This window comes from Barbus barbus (genome assembly GCF_936440315.1).
Source record: "Barbus barbus genome assembly, chromosome: 46".
NCBI lineage: Eukaryota > Metazoa > Chordata > Actinopteri > Cypriniformes > Cyprinidae > Barbus > Barbus barbus.
The window spans coordinates 3,313,777-3,329,419 of record NC_136724.1 but is presented as its reverse complement, the minus strand read 5'-3'; the positions used below and the strand labels follow the sequence as shown (position 1 = coordinate 3,329,419).

General features: G+C 37.8%; 2 protein-coding genes across 8 annotated transcripts in view; one reads left to right on the top strand and one right to left on the bottom strand.

Annotated features, from left to right (window-relative positions):
- The window catches only part of LOC306864872 (SH2/SH3 adapter protein Nck1-like), a 49,031-nt gene extending 43,433 nt beyond the window's left edge, over positions 1-5,598 (top strand). For all 7 annotated transcript variants that reach the window (XM_079409136.1, XM_079409133.1, XM_079409134.1 and 4 more), the window contains 2 exons: positions 934-1,649; positions 1,765-5,598. In XM_079409136.1, the coding sequence (XP_079265262.1) occupies positions 934-1,649; positions 1,765-1,965 (917 nt within the window). In that variant the 3' untranslated portion in view covers positions 1,966-5,598. The remainder of the gene's footprint in view (positions 1-933; positions 1,650-1,764) is intronic.
- Positions 5,598-15,370, bottom strand: LOC306864874 (D-beta-hydroxybutyrate dehydrogenase, mitochondrial-like). The gene is made up of 5 exons (XM_079409140.1): positions 15,140-15,370; positions 13,909-14,019; positions 13,403-13,538; positions 10,739-10,891; positions 5,598-8,887 (listed from the first exon to the last, which is right to left on the bottom strand). Exons 1-5 carry the CDS (start codon positions 15,350-15,352, stop codon positions 8,421-8,423), a joined length of 1,080 nt encoding a protein of 359 aa, XP_079265266.1. The 5' UTR covers positions 15,353-15,370; the 3' UTR covers positions 5,598-8,420.
- Between the last annotated feature and the right edge of the window lie 273 nt (positions 15,371-15,643).

Below are 15,643 nucleotides of genomic sequence, written 5' to 3'. Positions count from 1 at the left end.
TTTGGTTTCACAGATAATTTCTACAAGAATGGAATGAGTGCAGGGTGTGGGGTGATGAAATTACCCCCTGAAGAGATTGTCTCAACACATTTTTCATGTTATCAAGGCTTTCCATTGACAGATGCTTTTAGTTAAATTTGTTATTTTGTAATGGACAGTAGTGCAGTCATAAAGATATTGCATAAGCTTTTTCTCAGTATAAAAAACTGATACAAAACCATTTGAAGGTGTCAGGTGTATGCCTCTGAGTGAGTGAGTGAAGTGACACTTGGCCAAGTATTGTGTTCCATATTCTGAATTTGTGCTTTGCATTTAACCCGTCCAAGTGCACCCACACAGTAGTGCACACACTGTAGTAGTGGGCAGCAATTTTTGTTGCGGCACCCAGGGTGCAATTGGGGGTTCGGTACCTTGTTCAAGGGTACCTCAGTCGGCGCTGTTCATTCACTCCCCCCACCTACAATTCCTGCTGTTACCAAGACTCGAACCAGGGACCTTCAGATTACAAACCAGACTCTATAACCATTAGGCCATGACTGCCCCTTGAAACTAAGACTGTTCAGAAAGTTGAGCAGCAAAATTACGCTGCCTTGTACATTGTATCGGCCACTTTCTAAATTGTATCGGCACTATCTTATGTATTCTTATTGTAGAAGGCAATCCCAGAATGAAGCAAAAAGCTCTCTGAAAAGGTGATTTGTTAACAAATAAGGTGGACTTAATGAAACATTGCAGTCCCCTAGTTACTACATTGCTTTAGTTTCAATGAAGTTGAACTCTTCTCAACTTTGCATTGCCAATTTTCTTGGCTTTCCACACTGACTGCAGTTTTCATCTGCAGTGCCACAAGTAAAAGTAGTTGAGCACAAAGAAGGGTCACTGATTGTGTATTTGGGAAAACCTGAATGGTGGTTCTTTCTTTTATGTATGCAGGAATCGGCAAGGTGAAACGGAAGACAGGCATGCGTGAAACGGCCTCCAACGCGGACTCTGACTACCCGGACAATGGCGAACGTCTGTATGACCTAAACCTTCCTGCACTAGTAAAATTCAGCTACACAGCCGAGCGGGAAGATGAACTGTCATTGGTTAAGGGCACAAGGGTCATCGTCATGGAGAAGTGCAGTGATGGCTGGTGGAGGGGGAGCTACAGCGGCCATTCGGGATGGTTTCCATCCAACTACGTGACGGAGGATGCAGACGGATCGGCGAGCAACGACTCTGCCGGCTTGTCGGAGAAATTGGCTGCTGTAGTTCATAGTGCGAACGGCAACCAAGTGCTGCACACAGTACAGGCACTCTACCCGTTCAGCTCAGGCAACGATGAAGAGCTGAACTTTGAGAAGGGGGAGGTTATGGATGTTGTGGAGAAGCCAGAAAATGACCCCGAGTGGTGGAAGTGTCGCAAAGCCGATGGGCAGATGGGACTTGTGCCGAAGAACTACGTGACTGTACTGCAGGAGTCGCACAACTCAGCCAGCATGGCCGGGCCGCCCACACCTGACTGTGACTACATTGAGCCTTCATCCAGTGGACGCTTCGCTGGCAAGCAGTGGTACTATGGGAAGGTGACGCGTCATCAGGCAGAGGTGGCACTCAACCAGAGGGGCACAGAGGGAGACTTTCTTATCCGGGACAGTGAGTCCTCAGTAAGTAGACAGAAACATTCCTTCTTGTATTCTGATAAATATGCTAAGATTCCTGCTTTCAGCAATTGGTCTAAATTTGCATTTTTCCCTTTCTCCCTATGTTTTCTTTTTATAGCCCAATGACTTTTCAATATCGCTGAAAGCTCAGTCCAAAAACAAGCATTTCAAAGTCCAACTGAAGGACAACCTGTACTGCATCGGACAACGCAAGTTTAACTCAATGGAGGAGTTGGTGGAACACTACAAAAAGGCGCCCATCTTCACCAGCGAACAGGGCGACAAACTCTACCTGGTCAAGGCTATGGCTGCCTCCTGATCCAAGTAGAAAGAACATCCAGTTAACAGTGACTACACTTCCAGACAGACAGACAGACTGGGAATATCAAGCATTCCAAGAATGGGAGGTACAGGGAGAGACGGACAATGGACTCCCGTTCATTCGCTCGGAAACTTGCTCGAATTTCATTGAGGGACACGCCCAGTGTATCAAAATACAGTATGTTTAGACCATAGGTGATGCAGTGTATTTTGATGTCAACATGTATTACAATTACAACCTATGTCATCTTTTGTTAATATATATTCTTTTCATTGATTTCAAAAATGTATTTTTCATTTGTTCTTTAACTTCCCTGCCAATTTTTTAACTGTCCTTTCAAGTTTCTGCTGTTTATGTCCTGACTGCAGAAGAACTTTGCTCAACATGTTTCAAAGGTCTCACATACTGTCTGTTACTGCCTGCATTGCCTGAACCACACAGAACTGTTGAAATTGACGTAATCTGCTATATTTATTAGGAATCAATATTTCTGCAAAATGCTCCAACAATAAAAGTGAGTGACCAAAACCAATATTCAGAATTAGGCACAATCTTTTTGGGATTAATGTTGAACTATAGTCTTGCAACTGCATGTTTCCAACATTAAAACAAGCTTGAGGTCTTGTTGAGGATGACATCTGTATTTATGAGGGGTAAAGTTTCAGACGTTCTGCCTCCCTGACAATCAAGGTGCCGATTATTGTGGTTTGTCAGCTAGTCCTAAATTGATCCACACATCGTGGATCTGTCAGAATACATGTCATGCCATAAATATGAAGTCTCCTCTTTGTCAAAGGGCTTAGCTGTGATTAACGTCTTCTACTAGACATTTATTTGAATATGGGAGTTTGTGCAAGATTTTCAGATCTTCATTGGAGCCTGAATTGCAATGCCATGACCGAAGATTAAAGAAGATTAAACCACATTGGTATACAGAATAGGTCTTTTATGATTCAGTGTTTTACTAATAAAAGCTGTCTTTCATGATCAAGGCTGCAATCACATTACAACTGATGCAATGGGTATGGTTTTAGTTATCGATGGTGGTGGATTGGTTTAAAGGTTCATCAGGGGTTTGCCTTTTCTTTGCACTCATTTGGTTGCTCACTTTCTCAAATGAGCATATGTATTGTAGTGTAGAGGATGAATGAAAGTGTGTCAGCATGAAGGCAGCATTGTGTGATCAGGTTTCAAGGAAGGATCCACTTCGCTTGGCGATCAAGATCCACAGTGTTGCTTCCTTTTAGTTTTCAACAGTTTATACTATGATAAATGGTAAGAGATGTTCCATTGAGGATCAGATGTTTGTATGTAAAACTTCATAGATAAGTTTGTTTGGAGGACCAGGGAATGGGAAAGACACATCCCTGGACACGTCTCTGATTTCAAGTTGGAAAAACATGGAAGTTTCTTTTCTGAAGACTTATGAGTAGGGTGATGATCTGGGCTCTTCTCCAGGGGACCATCACTACGACCGTAATTACTTCTCCAGCTGTTCGGAGCTGGACTAGGGCAAGAGTCGAGGAATGGGGAGTGTTGGAAAAAAAAGTGCTGAGACATGCAGAGTTTGCTTGAGTGATTTAATCTTGAATTAAGTGGAAATGTCATTTCTATCAATGTGACCAGTTCAGATCGGTTCAGCGTGTGTCAAGTGGTTCTCAACAGGTTTTGCTTCAGGACCAAGTGGTGACTGAACATTACCAAACAAGTATACATTTTCTACTGCCTTGAGTAGTTTTGTTAATGGTTTTTGAGGTTAAGGGAATGCCAAGCAACAAATACTTGTTGGATAACGTCTACCAAGACTAGGGCTGGGCGATAAATCGATTTTATCGATTAACACGAATGTGTAGTTTATGTCGACTTGTTTGAATGAAAATCGTTTTTTCTAAAAAAAATTAAAAAAAGACGTGTATTACAGAGCTCCAGTAAATACGATATAGGAGATAAATATCTTTAAGGTCTTCTGACCTGGACCTTCTAACTATTCCTAGAGCACGTCTTAAGACAAAAGGTGATTGTGCTTTTTGTGCTGTGGCTCCAAGGCTCTGGAACTCTCTCCCTCTAAAACTTAGAACAATGGGTCTGTACTCTTTTAAAAGACACCTAAAGATGCACCTCTTTGGACAACCTTTTAATTAACAGTACAGTTTGGCTGTTATTAAGATATTCGGTCTCTAATTTTTGTTTTTATTTTATTTTTGATTGAATGTATGTTTGATTTGTTTTACTGATATTGTTGTAAAGCACTTTGTGACTCCTTGTCTGTGAAAGGTGCTACCCAATTTTGGGTTTTGGTCAACCAGTTGAGATCCACTTGTTTTAGATGAGGAATATCTTAAGACGTGTAAAATGTGCCTTCATCTCAGTTGTTGGAACCAAAATGCTATTATAAGATGCACGCGCTGCCATTTGAGTATCACTTTGCATGTGCATAATACACCCCTGATAAGTGACAGATGTGCACGGACCATGTTCTGATTACACACATATCCCTATTGTGGAACTTACCATGACTTAAGTGACCTTACCATATAGACCAGGGGTGTCCAATCCTGCTCCTGGAGAGTCAACGTCCTGCAGAATTTAGCTTCAACCAGCTTCAACACACTTGTCTGGACGTTTCTAGTGAGTCTGAAGACCTGGAAGTGTGTTTAATTAAGACTGGAAGCTTGCAACTAAACCCTGCAGGACAGTGGCCCTCCAGGAATAGGTTTGGAAACCCCTGATATAGAACTTAGTCGGAGTAAAAGCCATATTTAAGTTCAGTGGGTTATACCAGGGGTGTTCAGTCCTGTTCCAGAAGGGCCCAGTTCTCCCAGTAGAGAGACATCTACAATGTGCAGTGTTGGGGGTTTCCAGGACCAGGATTGGGAACCAATGATCTAAGGGCAGGATGGGACACCCTTCAGTTGGCAACAAAACTAAATCTTTGTTGTTTCACATCTTTAATTGGTGTCAAATATTGCATCTTGACTAAGGTAAGTAGGCCCAGCAAACATGGTTACCTATTAGTATTTGTGCTGGATATAAGAGTATACCTGTGCTGTAGACGGCTAGATATACCGGTCAGCTTATGAGGTACCTAGAAATTGAAAGAGGTACTGTTGTTATCACTCATAGACTTAATTAGCTTTTTTTTCTCCAAGTTGTGACCAAATAGATTTTCTGTTCTTTCCTCTGGTAACATGGTGCTAAGTGATTTGAGTTGTTTAGACATCCAAATTTGGACAATGCTTTTAATTATGTAGCATTGTATCACTTTTGTACAAGTGCCAACATTTTATCTCCAAACGTTACTGAAACCTGGAATATTGGGAGGTAAATTTCTCCATCTACCCTTTGGATTTTTATTCAAGCTGAGAAAGCATTGCCTTTATAAACTTAATTCTGTTACAAACGAATGAATTCTGAATTCAGGCCCTTAGATCCTCTACTGAAAAGCATGCATAGTTGGTGTTGTGCGCTGAATTGACCAGTTTTATTGAGTAACCTCATTTTGTCTGAACTATGAGTGAACCGTTTCTGTAACAGGGCCTGGAGGTGCTGTGAAAATCAAATGTAGTTGTATGCTCACTGTCTCCATGAAGAGTTTAGACTGTACAAAGGAAGAAATAAACTACATCAATCAATTTTTACATCTCTTTAATGTCATCCAGAGCATAAATGTGGTGTCAAAATTTCAGAGGTTAAAACTATATATAAAGGCTTAATGAGTAAATGTCATTTGAAAAAAGTTATCCTACATGATTATCTGTTCCACTGCTATGGAAATGATATTGCTGGCATTTAATGAAGACCTGCTGGGAATCATAATGACTTTACACATGCTGTGCATGAGACAATTAAGACAAAAAACAGGCAATATTCATACTGAAACAATGTGAAACATCAGTTACAGAAGAGGAGCACTGTGTGACCATTACCAGCTAAATTACTTGCGTCTGCATAGTTCCCTAAATACATAAATGAACTCCCCATGATTTCGCAATCAAAGCCAGTGAAAATCCCTAAAATATTACATGTGTATGCTGTGCGTACCGTATTATCGTGTTGCAACATGCAGTAAGTTATACTGAATATAAGGCAAACTGTAATGAAAGTTTCTCTACTAGTTTTGTAGAATGTCCAGAAACTCACATACTTTACTGGATTTCACATTTACAGGAAGTCGAGCAAGAAAGCCATGCAAACACTTGGTCCGTATTAGGCAATTACATCATGAGTAGAGAGAGCAAAGACATAACTCAATACACTATTTGATAATACTTAGTGTTTTTTTCTTTTGAAAGAGGTTTATGGCTACAGATGCCAACTCAACTGCTCCCTCTGGTGGCCAACATTTGATGTCATTCCTTGACCCATGCAATCCATCCTACTGTATATAGCTTGTTAATCAGCATTAGTGAATCCCAAATCCTAGTGTTTCCAAATGCCATACTATATATGTGGTGTTTAGGCTAATAATGCCCCATTAGCCCTTGCCCTACAGAAAGAGTAGTGGTTTGTGACTATTCTCGAACGAATCATTTAAAAAAAAGCAAGCAATACAAGGATGAAACTGCCACAGCAGTTAATTGTATTATCCTTAAATAAAAAAAAATAAAAAAAAGTTATAATAAAAAGTAATAAATTGATGTAGAGGCTTTGAATTGTGGGATACACAAGTCCACGCTCTAAGCTCTCATTCATAAAATCTGCATTCTGTGCAAACTATACTGCCATTCAAAGGTTTGGGGTCAGTAATATTTTTTTCACTAAGAACAACACATTAAATTGACCAACAGTGACTGCATTTATAATGTTACAAAATTATTATTATTTTTACTTTCTATTCATCAACGTATCATGAAAAAGTATCTTCCACAAAAATATTAAGCAGCTGTTTCGACATTAACAAATGTGTCTTGAGCAGCAAAATCAGCTCGTTAGCATGATTTCTTTATTCAGCATTGCATCCTAGTAAAAAATGCATTTAAAAATATATTCACATAGAAAATGTATTTTAAATTGTAATAATATTTCACATTATTACTGTACTTTTGATCAACTAAATGCAGCCTAGGCCTTTCAAAAAAAAAAAAAATCACCCTGACCCCAAACTTTTGAATGCTAGTACATACTACATACTGCAGCAACAATAAGAATAGTATGCTAGGGTGCTATTTTAAACACAGCCAGTCTTACTACATACCATCAAGCAAATTACATATTTTTATTGCATAGAAGTATGCAAATTAGGCCGCCGCATATGTATATATTGTTAACTTCAACATTCAGAATGTTTCATGGCAAGTGATCCCATAATACCTCAAAATTGAATCATTCAGATTCTTAAAAGAAACGCTTATAAAGAGAATGCTCATAAGGGTATATGTGCTGACCCTATGACCCTTTCAGCCCCTCAATCTTATTGTTTCTCCTCAGAAAGCAGTGACCACAGGCGTCCTCTCTTTTGTTCATCTGTGGTTTCATCCTCTCAATGAAAAGAGCCACACTCAGACATCTGCCACATCAGCAGCCAGCCGGGACGAGCCGTATAATGCTGCTTTTCACTGCTTTTGGCTTCAGGCCTCTGGTGATTCGTGATCGCTCTATGGAAATGTCTGCATGACCAAATCAAAATACTTAAGTGTTGACATTTCCAAAATAATTAACCATTAATGAGCCTAAAAGACGATAAAGTGAATCAAAGTGCATACATACTTAAAAGTATAGTTCCCCCAAAAATGAAAATTTGCTGTGAATTTACCTTCAGGCCTTTGTGGGGGTTTTTTTAGATTTTTAGCTGAAACTGTGGTCCTTGGTGATTCATATAATGCGAGTCAACAGCTACCGGTACTTTGACGGTCACAAAAACCATATCAAGGGACGCAAAATGAATACAAGTGGCTCCTGACAATATATACTGAAGTCTTTTGAAGCGAAACGATCAGTCTGTGCAAGAAACTGAACATGACCAGAGTGCCTGAGGCTCTGGATTACACACAATAATAATAATAATGTTCAGTTTCTTGCACAGATCGATTGTTTTGCTTCGTAAGACATCAATATATAAATCAGGAGCCACAGGTATTAATTGTCTCTCAAAGTGACAGCAGCTGGTGACTTGCATTTTATGAATCACCAAGGACCAAGAAAAATAGTCACCTAACATCTTAGATGACCTGAGGGCGAGGAAATGAACAGCACATTTTCATTTTTGGGTGAACCATCCCTTTAAGGGAATATTTTGGACAAAATAATGTTGACTTGTCTTATTTCCTGTGGTATCACACATAGTTTTACTTTATTCTATCTAGAATATTCCTTTGAGATTTGTGAGATTTTTTTTTCAGATTTAAGATTGTATGCTAATTCTTTGTTTGGATAGTAATTTGATTGCGTTCGATATAGCATATATTAATTCATTGATTCACCCTGTGATGAATATATTGGAAGTTGGCATCTCATTAGAAGTAGAGTCTGTCTGAGATGGCCGCAGGAAGGTGGGTCATTATTTGCATGCGGATCCACCAGTGCGGCTCCATGGGGTTGTACCGTGTGTACGGCCGTTTGGACGTGATGGCATCTGTGATGTCGTCTAAAACCGGCTCGATCTCTCGCTGGCCGCTGTTGCAGTAGGAGCGCATGAGAGCCATGTACTGCTCGAAGTGAGCTTTCCCATAGTCCTCCAGGACACCGGGGGGTGCCTCCTTCCAGAGCTTCTCTGCTGTTGTCGTGACTATGTCACGTGTCAGGATGCCCGTGGCCACGATAAAGTTTCCAGGCTCAACGACGGAAACTTTGACGCCCCAAACCTTCATTTCATACCTGAGACAGTCAGAAAAAGCCTCCACTCCGTATTTGGATACACAGTAAGGGGACCGGAGAGCGTTTCCCATTCTGCCGTACATGCTGGCGATGTTCACCACGCGACCTGTGACCAAAACACAAAAAAGTCAAATATTATTACAAATTAAAACAACTGTTTTCTATTTGTATATATTTTAAAATGTAATTTATTCCTGTGATGCAAAGCTGAATTTTCAGCATCGTTCTAACATGCTGCTCAAGAAACATTTGATTATTATCAATGTTACAAACAGGTGTGCCACTTCATATTTTTTGTGGAAACCATGATTTTATTTTTAGGATTCTTTGACTAATAGGAAGTTCAAAAGACCATCCTTATTTGAAACAGAAATCTTCAGTAACAAAAAAAAATAAAAAATCTGACTGCAAACTTTTAAAAGGTAGTGTTTTCATTTATACATTACATACAAGTGGGGTTCAAAAATAACATTAAACAAAGTTTAAAACTGTTGAACAAACAGTTTTAACAGTTTGTAAAATCAAATAAGAGTTTTTTGTAATGAGTGTAAATTTTGCTACTCTTTTACTATATGTAAACCATTAAATTCCTTTGAAGATGAGAAAAAATCTATTAAATATATACATTTAATATTTACACATTTTTATCATAATATATACACACACACACACACACACATATATATTTAACTGAAAACACTGAAATCACAAGTGTTTGTCAGGCAATACACTCCAAAGTCCATTTGCTTTGACCGTTGATCCATTCAGCACCAAACATCCTTTAATTCGGTGAAAGACCAACAGAAGTGGAAACTGTAGAGAAACATTAACATCTGTCTGCAAAATAAACTTTTGAGTTAAACTCAGCCAAATGACATATTATCCAAACCCAAAAGTTCATCACAACCAAAAGGCCTGCAACATTCTCCAAGTAGGTCGACATCAGAAAGACACACTTGGACTTTGTGGAGTGTGTTGGGCGGAAGGTGTGTGGCATGTGGTGGTGTTTAAAACTGCCTCATTTTAATATATATATATGTGTGTGTGGGTCCCTGTTACACTTAATGTCACATTTTCCTGGATAAATAAATATTACATAAAAAAAGAACAAATATAATCATATTTTGTATTTAATTAATATTTTGTATTTTATTTAATCTTTTTAATACGAATTATACATTTCATAGTGTTATGCATTGTTATATTCATTCCAGAATAATAACTAAAGACAGTAACAATTTGAACAATATTCTGGAAACAATAATGTTTCATTAGTTAACATGAACTAAGAATAAACAATAGCCTACTTCTACAGCATTTATTAATCTTAATATGAATTTCAACATTTACTAATGCATTATTAAAATCAAAAGTTGTGTTTGTTAACATTAGTTTGCACTGTGAACTAACAATGAGCTGTATTTGTATTAACTAACGTATATAAAGATTAATAGGCTAATACTGTAATAAATGTTGATTGTTTGTTCATGTTATATTAAATGACACCTTATTGTAAAATGTTACCAATATTGTTTATTTGTGAACTGATGTTCAGCTGTTCTTTTTAATAGTCAACTTATTTTCGGGTCATCATCGTCATTAAAGCAATGTAAACACTGCCACAGACAGGAAGATGTATCTTTGATTTCATCACACTGAATGTTCACTCAGAACTGACGCAGTCATCACGATTTCAGACCGTTTCAAGTTTTATTTTGACGTGACACAAAGCAGTGGTATCTAAGCTGGAGAGTTGTTTACTTACTTTATAATTAGTCAATAACTCCATTTTCTTCATTCAGGCCGAGAGCTCGCATGAAAACAAGAGGCGGGATTTATTGCAGGAACCAATCACATCCAATCATAACTGATTATTTTCTCATCCAATTTTTTGAGGAGACACTGCCTCCCTTGCCTCCTCGGAGGAAACGCCTCTGGTGTGTGGTTATTATTTTACCTTTAGCCCTGCGGATGAGAGGCAGGAAGGCTTTGGTTACTCTGATGGTGCCCCACAGGTTGACCCCTGAAACTTGCTTGTATGTGTCCATGGTTGTGAACTCCACCTCACCGAATGTGGAGACACCAGCATTGTTGACCACAGCCCACAGACCTGCAAGATATAATCACCAACTCCCTTAAACTTACAGATCAGACGTCCTGATAAAATTCACACTATGAATATATGAAATTACTAAACCTAATATCTTCCCCCCACTTATTTTTAAAGGTGCAGTATGTAATATTGACAAATGTGAATAACTAATGTATGTGAACTTAAAGTATTATCATGTTTCCTAAATATCTGCAAACATGGTCTTTTTATGCTTTTGTACAGTAAAACAAATTATATACGGCACCTTTTAAAGAGCAGGGGTGGCAATTTGTAGCTTGAATCTGTGAGACATCTAGTGCCATTCACTTTCAGTTATTTTAGCTGTACAAAAAAAGTCTGTTATGCTGTTTTATATCGCAAACTGGTAATATTTTATATACAGCATAAGGTATTATTTTAATTTACAGTATTGTCAGAATTACAGACTGGTTAGTAGTGCAGATAGTTTAGCACTTTGTTGTTTTGCTAGCCATTTACTTACAGCAGTAATATACTGGATTATATTGAAACTGCATAAAAACTTACTTTTGGAAATCTGACTCCCTATCACCCTCCTGTGGCCTCATGAGGTCCCTGAGCCCCAGTTTGCAAACCCCTGACCCCCAAAATCTTCGTGAATTTAGGGTTTATTATTGAACCTCTAAAATTCAGTACCAAACTCCACACAACAGCTAAGGGATTCTTAGGTGATTAGTTTATAAGAAGCTCCAGTTTAGATATTTATTTCATCATTCAAGTGTTTAAATCAAGGAGATGCCACAAGGATCACACAGCTTCAGTTCTGAGTTGAAGACAGTAAATAGTGCGTTTTTTTAAACTAATCAACTGTTTTACAGTGTGCCATATTTTTAAGGAAATGTATGCAGTTTGTTATTTTCTGTTTGATCTGTGATCATAGATCTGCTCGTATGGTGTATAGCAGGTATAAAGGGTGATGATCAATCATTAATCTATACAGCTGTATCTGGTGGGTGTGGTTTAGTTTGTTGTGTGATGGAGGTGTGACAGTGATTGACAGCAGGGGCGGGGTCATTATTCTCTCTAAACAAATGAGCTTTAATCTAGCCACGCCCACCTGACCTTCAGATTAATTATTGTTCATCACTGTTCACACCTGCAGGAACCGTACGAGTAAATCTACATGCTAAAAATCACAAATGGAAAATAACAAACACCATAAATTTGATCACTGGGGAAACCGTTCCTAAGAAGCAATTTATCAACTGCACGAGTGTCATAAATATGTTTAGGACGATAAAAAAAAAAAAAAAAAAAAATAGAGATGTCAAAGTGAAGATATGAATGTTTTGCATGCATTTAAAAATGTTAACATCATACAATGTCATTCTGCGGTAAGACTGCATAAAGACTGTCTGATGTTGGAAAACATTAGATTAATTATTTTATTCTGCTGACAGCATTACATCTTTATATAATTTTGTATAAACATTCAAAAATATAAAAGTAAAAAAAAAAAAAAAAAAAAAAGGTGTTCACAAATTGAAAAACACATTTGAGAAAGTTAAAATGTTTTATTTTTTGGGTTAGACTTTATTTTGATAGTCCACGTTAAGACATTCTACTCACTGTAAGTCACTTTGTAACTACATGTCAACTACTTCTCATTAATTTGCAACTACATGTCTGCTGACTCTCAGAGTAGACTGTTAGGGTAGGTTTAGGGTTAGTAGAATAAGTTGAGATATACTTCTAATAGTCAGTATGTTGTATGTTGTGGACCCATCAAAATAAAGTGTTAGAAGATATTAAACAGACAGTCTACTAATACTCTAATGACTGCTAGTTGACATGTAGTTGCAAAGTTACTTACTGTTAGTAGAATGTCTAAAGTGGACTATCACAATAAAGTGTTACCTTTTTTTTTTTTTTTTGTCACTTGCAAATAAATGGCACCTTAATTTCAGCCACACCAGAACACCTTCCATTAAAGATTTGACAGTGACTGTAAAAATAATTTTTAATAATAACGCTAACGGTTTCAACCCTTCGGTGCTTGGCCCCTAATTAACTGAAATGAAGCTGAAATCAAATATAAATCTAAAATAATGCATTTTAGAAAACATAAAAATTTGAAATATTGCCTTGGCAACTAGCTGAAAATGAGTTGAAGTTCTAAAATTACTATAACTAAAACTGCATAAATAAATAAAGCTCAATAATTAAATAAAAATGACAAACACAAACAAAAATGGTTTCACATGTTACTGAATAAATAAATCACATTGGCGTTATCTTATTAATTTTGCGTGCATATAAATGTTAGATGTAAATCTGCTGAAGCTATATAGAAGATTAGTAGAAAATTTAAAGCTATATAGAAGACGACAAAAGCACAAAACTAAATAGCTACAACTTTAAAAATGAAAATGCAAATTCAAAATATGACTCAATTTAACAGTATATGATATAAATGTCCCCATTTTCCATCATGGTGGTCTGGTCCTCCTGAATGAGCTCCCCATCCTCTATGAGCCAGACATCCCTCACCTTTCTCCGGGTCGTCCAGGTTAGCGGTCACAAACTGAACCGCCTGAGAGACCTGCTCCTCACTGCAGACGTCCAGCTGCACGACCTTCAGCTTCTCTGAATGAAGGCTCTCCAGCTGCTTTGCACCTTCTCCGTCCTTATTCCACACACAAAACACACCGAGTAAACCGCCATAACATCACAGACTCCGCACACACAGACATTTACACTGTAGACTTGACTGATATTAATTTGAGCAATTAATTTATTCTGTATTAGCAAAAAATATAGTACAACTTTAAAATGGAATTTCCAGCCACAGAGAACTATATAATAATATATACATAACCGTGATATGATTATTTGGTCATACTTCTAGAATTATGAAAAGGTTTGACACAAGCCCAACTGAATCTTGTGAAATATATTGCATCACATATTGCATATATATAGCTCCCTCGACTTTAACCAACAGCATATGTTTAGCTCAGCTGAGTTGCTCTTTGCAGGAATAGTTGAACCATTACCTTAAACAGACATCCTGCAAACACAGAGAAGCCAAGCTTGTGAAAGTGCTTGGCCAAAGCCAGTCCAAATCCAGTGTCACAGCCGGTAATGAGCACAGCTTTCCCTTCAACCTACAAAGGAAACATTATGCAATATTATTTTCATAAAGCCACGGCATTACTGTGCAACTGCAAGTGAATGTGCCAACAATCCACCGGCCTGCTAAGAAGAAAACGAGCCTCATCTCAACTCGATGCAAGAATCAGCATTAATTCAAAAAATTATAATATATATGAAAAAGTAAAACATCACATTTATGCATTAGTTTCTGTCAGTGTTTGCTCAACTATCACCTCGTTTAGGTTTATTAGTTAGTATTTCAATAAATATAAAACATTTACAATAAGTAGAAATTGTATAGAAATTGCATGCACTGAGACCAATTTCCATCTGATAAAAAAAAAAAAAGAATTAAAAAAGCACTACATTTCCTGGACTTTTAAGTCGTTAATTTCCATAAATTTGAAACCTATAAAATTCTGATTTATGTCTACACTTGTCATGACGATGCAAGTTCATGAGCATTGAAATACAAAATGCATTGCATTTATATATATATTTTTAAAAAGCACAGAAATTCATATCGCTCCTCGCTAGGGCTCCGTAACTCTCTCCCTCCATAGAAGCACAAATAATGATTTATATATTTCATGGTACACACACACACACCATGCATCATTTATACCACAGATGCCTTGCATATTATTTCATCTTGGAACCTCGTACCTCCATTTGTATGGTAATAGTAATAATAAAATGAATAAAAATAAATGCAAAGAAGCACAGAAATTGATATCACTCATCACTAGGACTCTATATAAGGCAAAGATACATGATTATTAATATATGTGATGCATGCACTCACACACACACTCATGCAGACATTGCATAATGTACCACTTGTTGCATGATAATAATAAATAACGTTATGTCCTGCACAGCGAACTTGCATTACCACCAAACTGGACGTAAAAGTTTACACAATACAATAAAGTGGGCTAATACACTTTTTTGTGCATCATTAGACACTTAATCAAAAGTGCATTAACTTCAGGTGCTGTATAGTGTTTGAGAGAAAGATCTAGTGTGTATGTGAGTGAAAGACTGATTTCAGACTCAGTAAAATATATAATATGGTAGTGTTTGATGAAACGCCGTTAGTTTAGTTGAGGTGTGTGTAAGTTACTGTACCTTCAGTGTCCCGCGGGGGAGGCGCGGCATGGCCACATACAGCACGAACAGCGCGTACAGCAGCACTATGCTCTCGGTGACGCTCGCCTCCGGAAAACCGCAGCGCCGCGCGAACATGTTGAGCACAGACGGCAAGCCGAAGCCCAGGAGGAGCGTCAGAAACACCGAGAACGCGATGAGCAGCGACACCCTCACCAACGGCAGCGCAGCCATCTTCAACTGACTGTTGACCACTCTGCCGGAGGCGTGGCCATAGAAACAACTCATGAATTATGCAGATATACGCAAATTACAGGACGTTTACCTGTTTTAAAAAAGAGCGAATGGACTTGAGGGGCGGGGCCACGAGCATAAATTATGATAATCAACCAATCAGTCAATAATAGGCTGTAAAACAATAGACAACAGGTTAGGCAGTTTTATCTATTAATTTAATCATGTTACCTTAAAAAAATTTTTTTGGGTCACTTGAAATATAATTAAGAGAAACATAATCATAAAAAA